Here is an 18,012-nt window from a genome sequence, read left to right as displayed (position 1 = left end):
GCCCTCTGCATTCCCTGCCCGTTTTGAGGAGACGGGCAGGTGGGTAGCTCTGACCCAAACCCAAACGTAAACCCAGGTCTCCTTGGGAGAACTTAAAGGAGGAGCAGGGTTGGGTGGCTGAGACACAGAGTACAAACCCAAAAAATGGCAGAGGATCTACCCCACTGTTCAGCCACCCTGGTCTGAAGGGATCTAAAAAGCTGAAGAGTTTCAGACCCTGTAAGAGGCAGCTCTTCCCTGGGGACTGGTGCACCAACTAAATTCATGATTTGATCTGTGGGGTAAGTGTGCATCTTGGTGGTGGTGGGTGGGGGCAGGGAACAGATTCGCTGAACAGTCTATCTCCTAAAATATTAAGAACTATTCTTTTAGAAAAACATGCTGGGCTCCCAAACAAAGGAAGTAATATGGTTGGCTGTGGCTCTACCTTCTTTGGTGCGTTATTTCAGAGCCCAAGAGGCACTTTATCTACAACAACCCTCTGTGTTCAGATACAGATCCTCAGGCTCAAGAGGGGTGGAGCTAGGCCAACACACGAGAGGTGTTAGTGGCAGAGATGGATCTAGAACTCCTGGATGTCCCGATTCCTATTCTCAAGTCCCATGACAAATGATTCACCCAGCAGGGCATCATCTCTCAAACTGCCTGGTCAGCAGAAGCTGGGTATGTGCTCCCTGGCCGATCCCCTCAGGATTCTGATTTGGTGGGCCTGGCTTGGGGGGAGGGGCTGGATTTTAACAGTCATTACCCCCCACCAGGTGAGGTGGATGATGATGCAAGTTTGGGAAACACAAGGGAATGGGAAGGCCATAATGAACACGGGAAGAGAAAAAGGCAGAGGGCGCATAGTTCCTCCCATAAGGCAGGCCTCTAGGCCCAGGAAGTAGTTCCTTCCTTCACAAATAAGGCAAGGGGGCTGTTCTAATTGAGGGTGGGACAAAGACAGGAGACACAGGCCTCCTTAGTCTTGGAGCCCCTATGTCTATTAAGAAAGAGGCACTCAAGGTTCTATAGAACTTACCTCTGTGATCACTTCTCTCCAGTCATGCTCTGCTCTAATCCTGGCAGGATTCCTACCAACTCTAATACACACCATAGCCCTCCTTCTCTTCTCTCATTCTAAGTTTTCCCTACCTCTCCATCCAAGTACCAGCTTGTTATATTCTCACCATCTGACATAGGACTGTGGCTGAAGACCTTGATTTATATTTTCATTCACCAGTAAATTCATTCCTCATCAATTCTCAACCCTGGCTAGGCATTACCCCCCAAATCCCAATGCAAACCATCTGGGATGGGCCTTGGTTCTTGGTATAAAGTGTACCATGTCTTTCAAGGCAACCTGGTAAAAGGGAATATTTTATTTATTTATATATTTAAATTTTTTTTAAGATTTATTTATTTGAGAGCAAGCGAGCGGAGCCTGAGGTGGAGCTAGATCCCATGACCCTGAGATCATGACCTGAGTTGAAATCAAGAGTCGGAAGAGTCAGAGGCTTAACCAACTGAGCCACCCGGGTGCCCCTAGGGACTATTTTAAATGCACATCACTTTGAATTAGCAGTTCCACAGAATTCTAGGAATTTATCCTTGAGATGCTTAAAGGTTACTCATTGCTACACTGTTTGTAAGAGCAAGACCAAATATACCATATGGTAGAGACTACCGGTCAAGAGCAAGAGCTCTGAAGTCAAATTCCAGTTCCACCTCTGACCAGTCAGTTGTATGACCCAGGGCAAGTCCCTAAACCTCTCCAGACCTTAGCCTCCTCATCTATAAAATGAAGGAACAGTAAGACCTACAGAGCTATTGAGAGGCTTAAATGAGTAATAAAGTATTGCTTGATACCCAGGTAGGGCTCCACAAATGTTACCTGTTCTACCTATTCTTGCTATTATGTAGCCATTAACAATGAAGGATATATATTTATCTCCTGAATATGAAATCTTCAAGTTATACCGTTAAATAAAATCAGTTAATATGCACAGTATTCTGCTCTATGTATTAAAATGATCAAACAATGAAGAAGCTGAAGGGAGAGAATGTGTGTACTCACACATGCACAGAATATCTCACAAAACATATACCAACTGGGAACGTGGAAGTATGGAAGGGAGGAGACCTCACTTTTTACCTTCATACGGTTTGATTTTACAAGTTTTGAAAACAAACACAAACATTAAACATGCTCTAAGAAAAATAGAATAAATACCACTGATGGTTCTGATAAACAGCCAAGATTGGCACCCAGTGCTCCTGCAACTGCCCGCTCAGGACGGGGTGGGAGGGATGTGTGCCAAAGCTGCGTAAGACAACGGCCTGCCCCAAAGGAGCCCGACTCTGGGTGCAGAGCCATATCATATCGTAACCAAGAGCTCCTGCCCCCGATGCTAAAGAGGAGACTTCCATGGTGGGTAGGGAGGGTGGGGTGTGAAGCTGCTGAGCTCTGAGCCGGCTGCAGCCTTGCTAGGTTCTTGCTCTTACTGTCCTCCAGTGAGGGATCTAAGCCAGTGTGACTCCTGGCCTGAGAAGCCACCTCACCCCATAACCGTGGTGCTTCTGTGACTTGTACATAAAAATTCAGAAAAATAAAGGTGACTGTGACAAAGGCGGATGGGCTTGAGGAGATGAGGGAAGCCAGGCAACTCTGTGGCTCCCCAGTCCCAAATCTTAGCAGCCCATGTGGATTTCCTCACCAATAAAATGGAGATAGTAACAGTACCTATTTCATGGGATTGTTGAGGACTAAATGAGTTACTGACAATAAAAACAATGTACATTTGAGTGTTTACTACATGCCAGGTATTGTTCTCAGAGCTCACAACAACCCCAGAAGGTAAGCATAGTTACTGTCTTGATTTTAAAGAAGAAGAAACCAAGGCACAGAAAGATTAAGTTACTTCGTTATATAGCAAATGACAAACTGGGATTTAAACCCAGACAGTCTGGGGACGCCTGGGTGGCTCAGGCAGCTAAGCATCTGCCTTTGGCTCAGGTCATGATCCCAGGGTCCTGGGATCAAGTCCTGCATCAGGCTCCTTGCTCAGTGGGCAGCCTGCTTCTCCTTCTGCCTGTAGCTCCCCCTGCTTGTGCTCTCTCTCTCTGACAAATAAATAAAATCTTAAAAATAAAATAAAATAAAATAAACCCAGACAGTCTGACTCTAGAGCCACCAAAGAAGACTGCTTTTGAAGTTAGTATACAAGTAAAGCCAGTACTTGGTTTGTTGTAAGGGCTCAACGTGAACTATTATCATGGGGAAGAAGGTGGGAAGGGTTTGGATGCGCCGACTCAGAGCCCCTAGCACGACTTGCCCTCTTCTCTAACCGCCATCTCTCTCTCACCCGTCGCTGAGGTCAACAGCTCCCTAGCCCTGTGGAGGCCTAGAGGCCAGAATAGCTTCAGCAGTGTCCCGAGAGGGTTCTCTGTCCTGACTCTTGTCTACAACCAGGACTCTTGGGACAGAAAGTTCTAGAGAAGCCTGGCTCAGCCATCCCAATGCCAATCTCATGGGACACAGAGTACCTCTCTACTGAGTGCTTCGGGAACAGATAGGACTATATCTAAACTCAAAACTCTCTTAAAGCTGTTTATGCCTTAAGTCCAACTTACCTTTGGGAGTAAAGAATCGTTTCAGATGACTCGTAAATTTTAGAAGAATTCTAAAATTCCTTCTTAGCTCTGGTGTCCCGGAGCTTGAGAAATGAATTATTTGCTCAGCTTCCAACCCCCTTTCACAGGTAATGACTTTAGTCTCTTCCTCTGTCGCCTAGACAGGCCACCCTATGTAACTTTTCCTGTTATGGGTTGTTTCCAGTTTGCACTGCCCTTCCTAGTAATCCCTCATTCCACATCTGAGGACATCTGGCAACAAAGCCCCAGGAGATCTATGATGATAACTTGGGAGGTCAGGGACTCCCCACCCACCAACAAGCTCAGAACCCACATTTCTCAGCATCATTGTGGGGGTGGGGCCCATCAGCCCTGACACCTGCTCTTGTTCCAGGTCTCCCTTTCACTGTGCTTGTCTCTAGGGGTGGAGACTCACCAGCACTGTTGGCCTCCGACTCCAGCAGGTGGATATCATTGCAGTCCGCCAGTGAGTGCTCCAGACAGAGCTGCAGGAAGCGGGCCTGGGTGCGAGTGACCCGCTTCAGAAGTGACAGCAGGGCCACCGTCTGCTCACACTCATTCCAGCCCTTGAACCAGCCAGCGAGGATGCCCACCTGGTCTCGGAACATCATGGTGCCGGGCCTAGGGCCAGGGTGGGGGGGACGGCGGTGGCAAGGGCCAGCGCCGTCACATGGTCTCGGCTCGGGGCTCCTGTTACTTCTCCCCTGAGGGCCAGGGCTTGAGGACGTTCCCTGGCGTGGTGGCAACGGGCAGTGGGGGGAGGAGGAAACCTGCTCACATCGGGGGAGGTCTTGGTCCAGCCACACCTCTCCAGGCTCCTAGAAAAGGAAGCAAGGGGGTCAGACAGAATGAAAGGGCTGGAACTGGCGTGGTTAGTGGGGGTTGAGAGGGTAAGGAGGCTTCATGCCTTCCTCTCTCAGGGTATCTGCTCTGCTGAGTCCCGGCGCAGAAAGATGAAGCCAATTACCAGATACTAAACCAATTTTCCCTCCAAACTCCAAATTCAGAGAAAAGGCTTGATTGATTTCAGAGAGACTAAGGAGATGATGTTGCCCAGCAGGCCTGGCTGTCATAGGACCAAAGGAAGCAGAGTAAGTTGGTAGGATTTTCCAGAAATGGGAAATAGAGAGGCTGCACACTATAGGGAAAGATCTGAATTAAGGGAGACCTGGTCCCAGGTGACACATGACTCCCAGCACATGCCTTGACCTTGCTGGTCTCTGGCCACCTCTTCTGAGAGTGGGAAAGAGTGACTGCTCACCTGCTAAGAGGACTCCATGGTGTTTATATTATTTTAATCTAAGACTCACAAAGCTAAGATGTGAGTGGATAATGGGGTGGTGATCCCAGTGGAGATCTTGAGTATGCAGACAGCTAACTGATCAGTAACTGCCTCAGTGCCCACAGGTAGGGGCATGGACAAAGGCTTTTTCAAAGATTTCCAACAGGCTGAGGGATCTCACCTCCTTCAACCCAGCTCTGCCCCTCTGGAAAAGGTGCAGTTCCGATCTCTAAGATCCCACTCATCTCCGCTCTGGTGAGTCTCCCCCAGACCTCTTCTTTATTCCCCTGAAGGCTACTCCTGACCCAAGCCCCCTGGGTTGGGAAGTCCCCTTGGGTCCCGAAAATGCCAGACTGTCATCCAACTCCTAAGAACACAAAGGATGCCAACCTGAGAAGGGTCATATCCAAAGTAAAAAAAAACTCCCAAGCAAGAAAGTGTCCAAATTCCTCTCTTAGACAGGAACTACACAGGAGCTGTGTTAACTGGGCAGACAACAGGCCTATTCTTCAGTTGACTGATTTCTGAACACTACTCTGAAGCCTTTTTCTAAGTGTCTCAAGCTCCAGGTCTTCACTCACATTTCCCTGTCTCTCTCGCAACCAGAGCCTTGGCTCTATCCCCAAACCACATTTGGCTCCATCTCCTTCTGGCTGCCAAAGGATTGAGAACTACACACAAAGACCCACTGAACCTGTTGGGCTCAGGTCTTAGGGAGCTACTACCATCTCCCTGAACTTCCATGCTCCTGCTGAAGAGGGCTATAAGGTACATCTGAGGATGGCTGTGACTCACCTGGCAGATCCTCTGTGGGACACCTGAAGAGAGCAAACTGGCCCAGATGTCAATCCCTTTGGATATAAGGAAAAGTGTAGGTGAAAATAAACCCTTGTTCCACGTTAAACAGACCTCCTAGATATCTTTTTTTTTTTTTAATTAATCTCTACATTCAATGTGGGGCTTGAACTCATGACCTTGAGATCGAGATATATACACTCTTCTTCTTCTTTTTTTTTTTTTAAAGATTTTATTTATTTATGTGACAGAGAGACAGCCAGTGAGAGAGGGAACACAGCAGGGGGAGTGGGAGAGGAAGAAGCAGGCTCCCAGCGGAGGAGCCCGATGTGGGGCTCGATCCCATAACGCCGGGATCACGCCCTGAGCCGAAGGCAGACGCTTAACGACTGCGCTACCCAGGCGCCCCTATACACTCTTCTGACTGAGCCAGCCAAGCGTCCCCGGAAATCTTTTTAAAAAGGAAATCAAATGTTGCCTCCTGGCTTAAATCCTCCAATGACTTCCCACTGCACTTACAGGAAACCTAAACTAAACCTGAACATATCTTGGCCTACAGGGCCCTGCAAGACTCCTGTGACCTCTCCAACCTCATCTTGTACCAAGTTTTCTTATTCACTGGAATTATCTTCTCCCAGACTTACTTATGGCTGGCCCCTTCTTGTCACTCAGGTCTCAGCTCAATGTCACTTCCTCAGAGAGAGCTTCCCTGACCATACTAAGGAGTCTGTCACACTAACCCTATTTCTTCTATATAATTTGACATCCTCAGGTATCATCTTATTTTTGTTGTTTCTCTTTCCACCACATAGTTACCCAGTGCCCAGAACAGTGACTGGCACATAGATGGTGCTCAATATGTATTTGTTGAAAGAATGAATAAGAAGGTAAGCATGGAAACCACACTTGAGATTTCTACAGCCTCGGGGCGAGAAGACGATAGAAGGAATGGTCCACAGAATGGCAAACAGATTTAGAAACCTCATTCTAAGAGAAAAATTTGAAGGCACTGAGGAAATTCCCCCAGGGGAAGAGAAGACTCAGAAGGAATAACATAACTGACTTCGGATATCTGAAGGGATAGCACACAGAAGAGCAATTAGATTTGTTCTTTTACTCCAGAGGAGAACCAGGGAAAATGGCTGGAAGTGAGAGGTGACACCGAAAATGTTGAGAGTCAAGAAAATTCAGTTCTAGTCTTGCCCCAGACACTGACTCACTCTGATCTTTAAGCTAGTCTGCTCGCCTTCTCTGCAATGTGTAAGATAAGGAGCCAGACTGGATCAGACACGACAAATGGGTTTTACCTCACAGGCTAACTCCAAACGACTGGTAGTGGCTGCGTGGAGCACTGTGGTGAGAAGGATTCTGAAGAAACGAAGCAATACGAATACCCATCGAAGGGCAATGATTAATAAACTGGGGACACACCTCACATGATGCGATATTGTGTAGCTATTAAAAAGATGCTTGATCCTGATAGCAGAATACAAAAAAACCCCAGAACTATATATAGTGTTTGATCTTTAACCACCAACCTGCAGGGATGATCATGAGCTCCACAGTAATACATACAATACGATGTCATTTTTATAAAAAGAAAATAAAAAGCCATACAAAAACCCTTATATATCTTATAACATCTACATAGGCATGTGTATAAAGAAATGTGTATAAGGACACACCCTGGGCTGTTCACATTGGTTATCTTGGAGAGAAGAAGGAATTATTAACTCTTTTCATGTAACTTTGTGCATTTCACTAGCTGTAAGTAAACACATACTACTTTTGTAATTTTTAAAGAATTTTATTTGAAGAAGTTTTAAGGTTGCATTCTACTTTCTGGCTCAGTGAGAAAGAACACTGTGATGGATTATCAATGGTTGCTCTGCATGCAGGATGGATGAGTGGTAGTTCACATGCCTGAAAAAATCAGTTTCCCTTTCCAGCTCCAGCATTTTGTGGCTTTCAGCCCCAAGGAGACAGCAGCTGCCTCAACATAAGGAAGAATTTTAAAATAATATATCTGTCCAAGAAAGAAACTGGCTGCCATGTGAGGAGGTAATAAGCTCCCTGGCTGCTGGAAGTGGTCAAGTGGAGGCTAGATGAACATCCCTTGGGAGTGGGAGGGATTCCTTCACTGGGTGGCAACTCATAAGATAGAAGGACATGTTACTATTTCAGAGGGAACATTTGTGACGAGAGGTTTGATATGCCAACAGCATTTACGGCAAAAAGATGACCAAATCCACAAACAGACCAAAGTTGTGCACTCTCTTTCCCATAAACTTTTACTGGGTTGTTACTTTTCCTAAGCAACAGCACTGTGCCCCCCAAATAAGCTGCTGACCAGCTTCTTCCCCCAAATAAGCAAAGCTGTGGGACAGAGCAGGGTACAGTGTCTCAAACATGACACTTAATAATAAGGCCAGGTTTTGAATGAAGCAGGCTGGTGAGGACTATGGTGAGCTAGAAAGCACATACCCTGTCTAAAGGGAGAAGTCACTTATTTTAGCTCTAACCAACTGCTGCCATAGGGGAATGTGGGTCCGGTATTGTTAGATTTGAGGTTTTTTGTTTTTGTTTTTTAAAGAGGAACCAGAAATTGGGATTTTTAAATAAAATTCCCCTATTTTTAAATATTGGAAACAAATTCACATTAGAACAGCAACAATGAGCCACTATAAGGAACAAACAAAGCCTGTGGCCTGCAGTCCTTGGAATAGATGGACACAAACTGGGAAAAGACCAGAAGTCCGCTAACTATCCTTCCCTCAGGCCTCTCTGGTTTATACCTTCAAGCCACCCAGCTACTCGGGAACATGATTGGCAGAGAGAATCTAATGCCCAACAACGGCTCTGACAATCCTCAGTAAACACTGGGGGCCCTAGAGAAATAGTCACTTTAGTGCAGAAGAAGGATGCTGGTCTGGACAGAGTGACTGGAGAGGAGGACTGTATGGCCTTCCACCGAAGGGCCAGAGGTCCCCAGCTACCTCCTGTCCTGGGTGCTTGGCAGCAATGAGAAGGGAAGGGCTGGGTTGGTATGATGGGCCAGGAAAGAGGCATCAGCACTGACTATTACAAGGCACTTCACTGTGATGGATTCTGGTGAATCTGCCTGCCAAACATCTATTCCCATCTTCTGGTACCTTTGGAGAATTAACTGTCTGCCTTGGCTCCAGGAGTAGACATAGAAAATCTACTAGCCAAGGAAAGTCCTCACTGCATTCCTCCTGAAACTACTGGGGAAAATAAGTTCTCCATTAGAGTTGCTCAGATTATACAACATCTCCTGATGTTACTGGCTGCCACTTCTGCTACCTCACACTGAGAGCCTATCTCAAAATGAAGCTAACACAGATGAAAGCAGAATCAAGAGATAAGGGGACAAAGAGGGAGACCTGTTCACATTTGAAGACCTGGATCAAATCCAGGTAGCCTGAAGCCGCCTTACACCAGACTTTTCAGTTATATAACCAATACATTCCTTTTGGGATAAGGACAGTTTAAGTTGTGTTTTTTTTTTTTTTTTTTTTTAAGATTTTATTTATTTATTTGACAGAGATAGAGACAGCCAGCGAGAGAGGGAACACAAGCAGGGGGAGTGGGAGAGGAAGAAGCAGGCTCATAGTGGAAGAGCCTGATGTGGGGCTCGATCCCGTAACGCCGGGATCACGCCCTGAGCCGAAGGCAGACGCTTAACCGCTGTGCCACCCAGGCGCCCCTTAAGTTGTGTTTCTATCACTTAAAGTTGGAAGAGCCTTGACTGCTCCCATACAAAAACAGAATTCATCACTGATCTGGTCCTGTCTTTGTGTGACCAAAAACTACTCCCTCATTTGAGGGAAGACACTAGAGGGGAACCCCTATGGCAAAAGCCTTTCAAACAGTCCAATATTACCGCTGCCATATTTGGTCTCTAAGGGACCAAGTAACCTTCTCTGGAAGCATCTACCAACCCTGGAGGGTGGGAAATGAAGCCAAAATTGGCTAAGAGGTTCTAGGAAAACTGTTCACTAGGCTCCCTTCCTTGGCTCCAGATAGCAAGAAGTGGCCCACAGATAGGAGATGCCTCTGCAGGTCAGCTCTCCTCATTCAGAAGCCAGGCTGTGGAGTCAGATGTGGCTGAAACCTGGACTCTCCTGCTGATACTTACTTGCTGTGTTGACCTTAGGCAAGTAACTCAGTTTCTACCTCAGTGAAGCTTGTTATAAGAATGAAATGAAACAATGTATATAAAAATACCTACCATGATGCTTAGCATATCTTCCTATACCACCTATCGTGTCATATGCTAGACCCTATGCTAACAGCTTTCTGTGGATGAGTTCATTTGATTCTAAAAATAACATATATGCTATATTTCACACATATACGTGGGATACACATGTATTACACACACATCTACAGATACACACACACGCCATATTATCCTCATTTTACAAATGGAGAAACTGAGACACAGAAAAGGTTAAGTCACTTGTCTAAGATTACACACAGCTAGGCTGAGATTTTCAAGGCCAGACAGTCTGGCTTTAGAGCTCTTGCTTGTTCCTAAGAATGTTGCAGCCTCCTGTAAATTCCCTTCCACTGCCTAGAAAAGTTGGGCAAAAGGTACACCCTTTAATGCCAACATCTCTGGATAAGTAAGGGCGTCGTATTAGCCTTCTTACCCATTCCTAGCCCTTCTACAGCACCCACCTAGGCCTTTGAGGAACTCATATTTCGTGAACAAGGTAACAGGCTAGTTACCTAAGGTTAACTCACTATCCTGACCTGAGAAGAACAGGGGAATGTCAGATGCCAAGGGAGCTCAACTTCTCTTTTGTAAAGACCAACCATTATTTTCAGAAACTCCTGAAATATGTACACGAAATATGCATACTATTGCCTCGGCCAAGAATGAGGCTTTGTATGAATAGTTCTGGGGAACAGAGGGAGAGGAGGGGAGAAACCAGGCAGAGCCTCCTGGAAGATAAGCCCAGCCTGAGAACCTGTGGGAAACCCTGGAGTAGAGAGGAAGCTCGTATCCCTTCCCCCTTGCCCCCACGTATTGCTTTCACTCATTCTACGCTTAAATGTTTGACCCTTCCCTGATAAAACTATCTTTAGCCCTTTCCTTCCCCTATACTTGTATCCTATCACCTGATAATCACCTCCCACAGATTCAACTATCACCTTTCTGTGGACAACTCAGAACTTCTTAAAGTCATCTTGGACTCCTTTCTCTTCCATAAGATCTATTCATCTGGTCTTGATAATTCTTTTTTTCTTAACATCAGCTAAACATGCCCTCCTTTTTCCTTCCCAAAACTCAAGTGGCTCTGGGACCACACTGTCTGGGCTGGAAACAGAATCCTACCACTTACTACCTATGCAACTTTGGGCAAGAGATTTCACCTTGCTGTGCCTGTTTTCTCATCTGTAAAATGGGTTTAATAATAGTACCTACTGTCATAGAGTTGTTAGCTATTGTCATCCTGGATTCCTCTTTCTCCAATCCCATCACTAAGTCCTGTTTTCTCTATACCCAAAATACATCTATTTCTCTCATTTTTTACTGCCACCACCATATTCAAGTTACCATCTTTTCTCATCTGGACCAATGTAATGCCTCCTAATCCACCTCCTGCTTACACTCTTATCCGTTTTCCTTGCAGAAACCAGTGAACGTTCTTTCAAAAAACAAAAAACAAAAAAATAGATCATGCCGCTGTCTTGCTTTAAAAACCCTCTAATAACTTCCCAAATCTCTTAAATGAAAACATAAACTCCTTACCATGGCCCACAAGGCCCTACGTGATCTAGCCTCTATCAACCTCTCCAATCCTCTGCCCCCTCTCCCTCACACTGGTTTCCTTGTTGTTCCTTGAACACATCTCAGGGCTTTTGTTGCCGTCGACCCCTCTACTTGAAATGTTCTTCCCCAGATCACCACATGGCTGGTTCCCTCTCATCAATCAGATCTGGGTTCATGTGTGCCCCAGTCTTCCTCATTTCCCCAGGAAGGAGTTTTTTGCCTGATAGCATCAAAAGCTATTTCTTTGAAGGCTGCAGCTCTTCCAGAAATGCCTAGACTGTAAGATCCATGAGGGAAGGAAAGACTGTGGTTGTATTATTCACTGCTACATTTTTAGTTCCTAGTATAGCACCTGGCACACAGCAAGCACACCCTCAATATATTTGTGAAAAATCCCCCCCGCCATCCCGCAGCAGTCCTTTCTCCACAGAGAACAATGCTTAGATTGGAATGCCCCACTCCAAGATCATCCCACAACTGGTGCCTTTTCATCTTTTAGGTTGTCAGGCTCAATTGTCACCTCCTCAGAGGCCAAATCTGACCACCCTGAATATAGTGGCCACAGCCACCCTCTTTTTCACTCTACTGTGTTAATTCCTTCATAGTACATATCACCTATTTCTTTTATGTGTCCTCTCCAATCCCCTATCAGAATATAAGTGCCACAAGTTCCAAGACCTTGACTGTTTCATTCACTGCTGTATGCCCAGTACCCAGAAAAGTGCCTCCATGAATTATTTAACTGTTGGAGTTGAGACTTATATACTGCATACACTGTTGTTCTGTAACTTGCCCTCAATCAGACTCTATATTCAACAAATTTACACTAAAACAAACAAAACTAAACTACTCGAAGTAATTTACCTAACCCTCTAACAAAGTTCAGAGTCCAGAAAACCCAAAGCTGAGGTATAGGATTGAACACTACTACTCCTTGATTCCACTACCCTACCCTGAGGCTACCACCAAACCCAGGCAGTCATCTCTTCCCTGTCTCTATGAGTGAGATCCCAAAGGAAAGTCTGGTTGGGTCAGACTAGCCATAAAGTCTCTCCGGATCCAAACAATCACAGAGTGGAGAATGACTGGGGCTGGATAACAAGGGAGGAAGGGGACTGCCACCAGCACTCAGAAAGGTCATGGGATGGAATCACAGCAACCTCAGCAAGCAAGAGAGAATACCAGGGTATAGAACCCCAAACATGTCCTTAAGGATCTTCTGTTATTTCACACTTACTCAGGGAAGAAATTGTTTTCAAACTGGGGCTCTCGGAAAGAGTTCTCTTTCCACTAAGGCTGTTAAGGAGGTAGGATGTAAGCCTGGGGTTGCTGAAGGCCATCTTAGTCACCACAAAGTAGAAATCTGTTGAGGATGAAGCTAACTCCTTGGAGAAATGGGCAGAGATTACTGAGAAGATTGTTTGAACTCCTGGATGAAGCTAGGTCTGAAGATAACCCATTTAGTAACACAGCCAATTAATTCTCTTTTTTGATTAAACCAGTTTGAACTGAAGGTTCTGCCATTCATGTCTTTGGAGTGCTGGCTGACATGAGCCATTTATCTTTGATAACACTGAGCACTTATACACAGGGCATTGTTCTAGGAACTTTATATGTGTTAACTAATTCAATCCTTATAGTATTTCATAACAGAATATCATTATTACTTTCATTTTTTAAATGTGGATACTAAGAACCAGAGAATTTACATAATTGTCCTAGGTCACAAAACTAGTAAGTGACAATGTGGGATGCAAATCCTGTCTGGCCCCAGAGTCTGCAAACTTAACCACTACGCTACAATGCCTCACTGCACCCAACCCTATCTGAACAGAAAATCCAACTCTGTGACTCATGGCTCTATCATCTTGGGATAGACAGGGTCCACAGACCATCTATCTGTGCCACCTGTCTTCAATTTCATCATTTGTAAAATGAGATTAATTGTAGCTTACCTACCTCATAGGGTTCCTATGAGGAACATGAGGGGAGAATACATGCGAAGCATTTAAACAGTGACTGGCAAATCATAATTACTCAATAAACAGTAGTCATTAATATTATCATTCTATAGGTAACAAAAGTGCAGTTGGCAAATACAATACAGATGGAAGAGATCTATTTTCTTTCATCTCTGTCCTTTATGTGAAGAGAAGAGATGCTATGGGTGGGAGATGAGGAGGCGTTCTTGTCTTTGACCCATCAAAAAGCTGTTAATTCTGCCTGGAGGCTACTCACCACCGTCCCAACTCCTGTAGAACATCACCGAGCCCAAATGCCACCTTTTCCATGAAGTCTTTCCAGATAAAACGTTCCTTCTTTCACTGCCAAATTTCCACAGTGTATAATTTGTACCTCATGTTCTGCCCCATGTACCTGCTCAACCCCTCTAATGTACTGTGAGCTCACTGAAGGCAGGCCCCAGTGTTTATCCTGTGATCTGTTTCCTCTTCTCAACCCTAGAGAGAAACAGAATCCCTCAGAGAAAGCTGAGAGCCCTGTGGAGGCTTCAGACTTATAAAGGTGAGAAGCCAACCAGGATGGGGTGAGGCAGGTCACCAAGAATAGGACCTAAGGCAGCTCAGAATCAGGAGTAAGCACACACAAAAAAGTCCCTCAAATAGCAGTAGGAGGGGCAAGACAGCCTCTTCTAGGAGGAGAGGCAATGGGGGCTGGGTAGAGAGAGAAGACAGGAGGGGGTGGGAAAGGTATATAGAACCTGAATGGGGAGTGAGATCTGAAAAACAGAGATTTCTGGCCAAATGCAGAAGGAAGAGCTGCCCATTCTCTAATAATTCCCAATAACTTACAGAGGGCAGATCCCACTGTGGGATTCAGAGACAAATAAGACACATCCCAGAACTTTCCAAACTTGCTAGTGCAGTGAGGGTGAGTGAACAAGTACATGAAAAACTACAAGGGAGAAGGCGAGTGGTGCCCTAAGAAGTAAAAGGGAGGACTCTGGACAGTAAGACACAGAGAATGAAAAGACCTGAAGGTGCCTTAAAGGGAGGGTGCCTACGTGGAGAGGAATAGATGAAGATTAGATATGGACATACGAGTTCAAGGAGATAGCAATTTGAAGCAGAAGCACCAAAGGCTGGGGTATGGTGTAGAGGGGAAGCCAGAAGGTAAAAGTGCTGAGGAAGACCTGAAAAGAAACCATCCAAAGGTAGAATATGAAGTAACTGCTCAGAGGGTGGGATAACCTCTGAGACAAGCCAGAACCCTTTTAAGGAGGGGAAGGAGACTTTCTGGAGGGTGGATATTTCACAAAGGGGACTCTCAGGAAAATGGGGGTGGGCAGGAGTTCAGAGGCATATCCTAAAGCATCTTTTGGGAGGCTTTCTATGGCAAAAGGGAAATCCTCTCAGGGGGCAATGGTTCTCAAATTCGAACATGCATCAGAATCACCAGAAGGGTCCCTAAAAACAGACTGCAGGGTCCTACTCTCAGGTATTCTGGTTCAGTAGGTCTGGGCTTGACCCAAGAATTTGCATTTCTAACCAGTTCCCAGGTGATGTTGATGCTCCTGGTCCAAGGACCATGCTTTGAGAACCACTGCTACAGGGAAGGGATTCTTTAGTGAGGAGGCCCTCAAAGGGGAAAAGGAAGGAGAAGGCTGCTGAAAAGAAAATGGGGGGAGTCCTCAAGAAGTCTCTAAGAAGGGTGTTAAGGATCTCTCAATCTCCGAAGGGAGGAGGAGTCTATGAGGATGAAACCTAAGAAAAATGGCCTGAGAAGTCTCTGAGGGTTGAGATTTCAAGAGACGAGGTTGTCTCTTGAGGATCTTTTTATTAAAAGGAGACAGTGGAGGCTCTTGGGGTGAGGGGAGCCTGGAAGATGCTGGGGGCCTCTAAAGGGACAATGGGGGGAAAGGAGGCTCAGATCTGAGAAGGATCTCTAAGTTGATTTCAAAGGAAAGAGAATGGAGGTGATGAGAGGGTATAAATAGGATCCTAAAAATCCTAAAAGGGGTAAATCTGATAGGATCCTGAATGGATGCAGATGTCACAGGTGGAAATGAGAGAATGTTCTGAAGAAGTCTCAGAAACTGCTGGGGGTTAGGTTGTTGATGGAGGGCAATTTTGAAGAAAATTCTCTAAAGGGTGTCTGGGGGATGTGTGGTCTCCTGAGAGAGATCCTGGATGTACTGGAGCAGGATTGGAGAGGTCTTTTCAGGAACTACTAAGAGAGCTCGGATGAGGAGAAACCTCTGAGTAAAGTCTTCAAAAGGGCATAGTATGGGAAAAGTGGGTCTTCTGAGAGGGATGTGGGAATGTCAGAGTAGAAGGTTTTTTTCAGAAAGAATTCTGGGACTTTCTAAGAGCAGGAGCTCAGTTATTTTGAGGGAAGACTGAATGGGGAGGAGGTTCTAGAGGACCTGAGGGAACCTGGGAGGAAGAGTTTAGGGATGGAAGTCTCTAGGAAAAGTGTCTCAGTAAGTCAAGAAGTCTCTGAGCAGTGATTCAATGGGTTCTGGGGGGTGTTGGAAGGGTCTCTGGGAGGGATTTCGAGGGCTTATCCCAGGAGGGCTTGAGGGGTTGAGGTCTCTGAGAAGATGTAAGGAGGTCTTGGAAAACCTGCATCTCACAAAGGTCATGAAGAGAGTCTTAAGATTTAACGGGTTTTGAAACTTCAACTAAAAGTCAGTCTACAAAGGTGGATTTTCAAGGGTCATCTAAAGAGGATTCTATAGAATATCAGAGATTGCAAGGGACCTTTTTGTAATCCTGAAGAAATCTGTGGAACATATGGTTTAAGTTACCAGGAAAGAGTTGGGATAGGTAACAGGGGCTGTGGAAAAGGCTTCTGGATTATGGGATAAGAGCTCTCCAGAGATTTCAGCATATCTTTGGAGGAGATATTTGGGATAAGAGAGGGCGGTCTTGGGGGGAGATTTTTGGGGTATGTGAGGGTGATCTTTAGGGCGTTTTGGGCTGGTGAGACTTGGGAAATCTTTGGGAGAAATCTTTGGGATCTGTGGAAGGGTCCTAAGGGATGACTTTGTGAAGGGGAAGTGTGTATGAGAGACAGCTGGTGTGTGTGTGTGGGGGGGGGTCCTCTAGGTGAATTTCGGGATGTGAGGACATTTCATGGTCTCTGAGGAAGACTTTCAGGGTATACAGGGACATTCCAAAGGACATGGGGGCAGGGAGGGGGCTCCGAGATTGGGGGCCATGCGTGGAACGTCTCCCAGGTGATTTCTGGTATGGGGGTAGGTAGGAGGGAAAATTCCTGGGGCCTGTGAGAGGGAAGACCTGGGGAGATTGTGCGAAATAGGTCTCTGGGGGAGATTTCTGGAATGTGCGGGGTCTGGAGGGGATCTCACGGAGACTGCAGGAGATTTTTAGGGCTTATGAGGGAGGCTCCGGGAGGAGATATGACACACATTGTTGGAATAGATGAGGAGTGGCCTCCGGGGAATATTTCTGGACGGAGGAGGATGGGGGATCTGGGGCCAGAGGAGGGGTTCGCTGAGGAAGATTTCCGAGACCTAAGCCGGCGTCTGGACAAGACTGTGGGGACGTAAGGGGAGGGTCTCTCGGAAAGATTTCGGGCCGGAGGAGGGGTGGGGGTTTTCAGGGGGCTCTGGGGCGGGTTTCGCGGGGCTGTGGGAACGCCCTCCAGGGAGGTGTCTGAAGCAGACCTGCGGGGGGGTCACAGGGAAGGTCCCCCGGCCCGGCCCCTCGCGGTCCCCAGGGTGTGAGAAGGGTTTCGGAGGAAAGCTTCCCAGGCGGCCTGGGCGGGCGACTTGAGGGTCGGGGGTGGGGGATTCTCTCGAGAGCCAGGACCCCCGAGGCCCGCGCTTGCCGCCGCCCGGGGCTCGGGGTCCCTGAGGGGGCGGGGCCGCCCGCGCGGCCTGGGGCGCCCTGAGGTGAGCCCCGCGCGCCCCGACCCGCCGCCGCCCCGCCGCCGCCCGGCCCTGCCCGCGACTCACCGCCTCGGCCTCCGCCGCCGCTGCCGCCGCTGGGCCTCCTCAGGCCCCCGCCGCCGCCGTCGCCCCCTCTCCGGCCCGCGAGCTCCCCTCCCTCCTCCCTCACCGACCACCGCCGCCGCCGCCGCCGCCGCCGCCGTCGCGCTGCGTCACCGCGCCGTGCGTCACCGCCCCTGGCCCCGCCCCGCCGGGGCCGCCGCGCGCCGGCATTAGCTCACGCCGCGGTGACGAACGGCGCGCCCGCCAACGGGCGGCGAGGGCAGACCGAAGGGCGGGAGGTGTGCGCGGAGAAAGGCGGGGTCCTGGCGAAGAGGGGAGCGCTGGGGGTTGAGCGAGGCCCAAGAGGCCCGCCCCCTGCGCGGTGGGATTGGTTGGCCGCGGGGCTGACGGGCAGTCGGCCCCGCCGGGGCCTTGGGGCTGGCGGGCGGGGCGGGGGCGGGGCGCGCGCGGCGTTGCCATGGGCAACGGGCGCGGCGGAGCCGGGGATTGGGCCTCCCGGCCCGCAGGGGGCAGTCTCGCGCGCGTCTACCTCAGCGGCCGTGAGCTAGGTCACAATTCCTG

At 47.7% G+C, this 18,012-nt stretch overlaps 1 protein-coding gene across 2 annotated transcripts in view; it reads right to left on the bottom strand.

Moving 5' to 3' along the window:
• The window catches only part of SAMD4B (sterile alpha motif domain containing 4B), a 36,712-nt gene extending 19,225 nt beyond the window's left edge, over window positions 1–17,487 (bottom strand). The window contains exons 1-2 of one of the 2 annotated variants that reach the window (XM_040633961.1): window positions 17,455–17,487; window positions 4,049–4,451 (exon numbers count right to left, since the gene is read on the bottom strand). In XM_040633961.1, the coding sequence (XP_040489895.1) occupies window positions 4,049–4,244 (196 nt within the window). In that variant the 5' untranslated portion in view covers window positions 4,245–4,451; window positions 17,455–17,487. Of the gene's footprint in view, window positions 1–4,048; window positions 4,452–5,710; window positions 5,873–17,454 lie in introns of those variants that run through there. The other variant, XM_008688693.2, reaches the window with a different exon arrangement.
• Window positions 17,488–18,012: the final 525 nt, after the last annotated feature.

The sequence above is a fragment of the Ursus maritimus genome, unplaced genomic scaffold (assembly GCF_017311325.1).
Source record: "Ursus maritimus isolate PB19 unplaced genomic scaffold, ASM1731132v1 scaffold_19, whole genome shotgun sequence".
NCBI classification, from domain to species: domain Eukaryota; kingdom Metazoa; phylum Chordata; class Mammalia; order Carnivora; family Ursidae; genus Ursus; species Ursus maritimus.
Note: the sequence above shows the minus strand (reverse complement) of the source record. Positions and strands in the feature narration are given on the sequence as shown.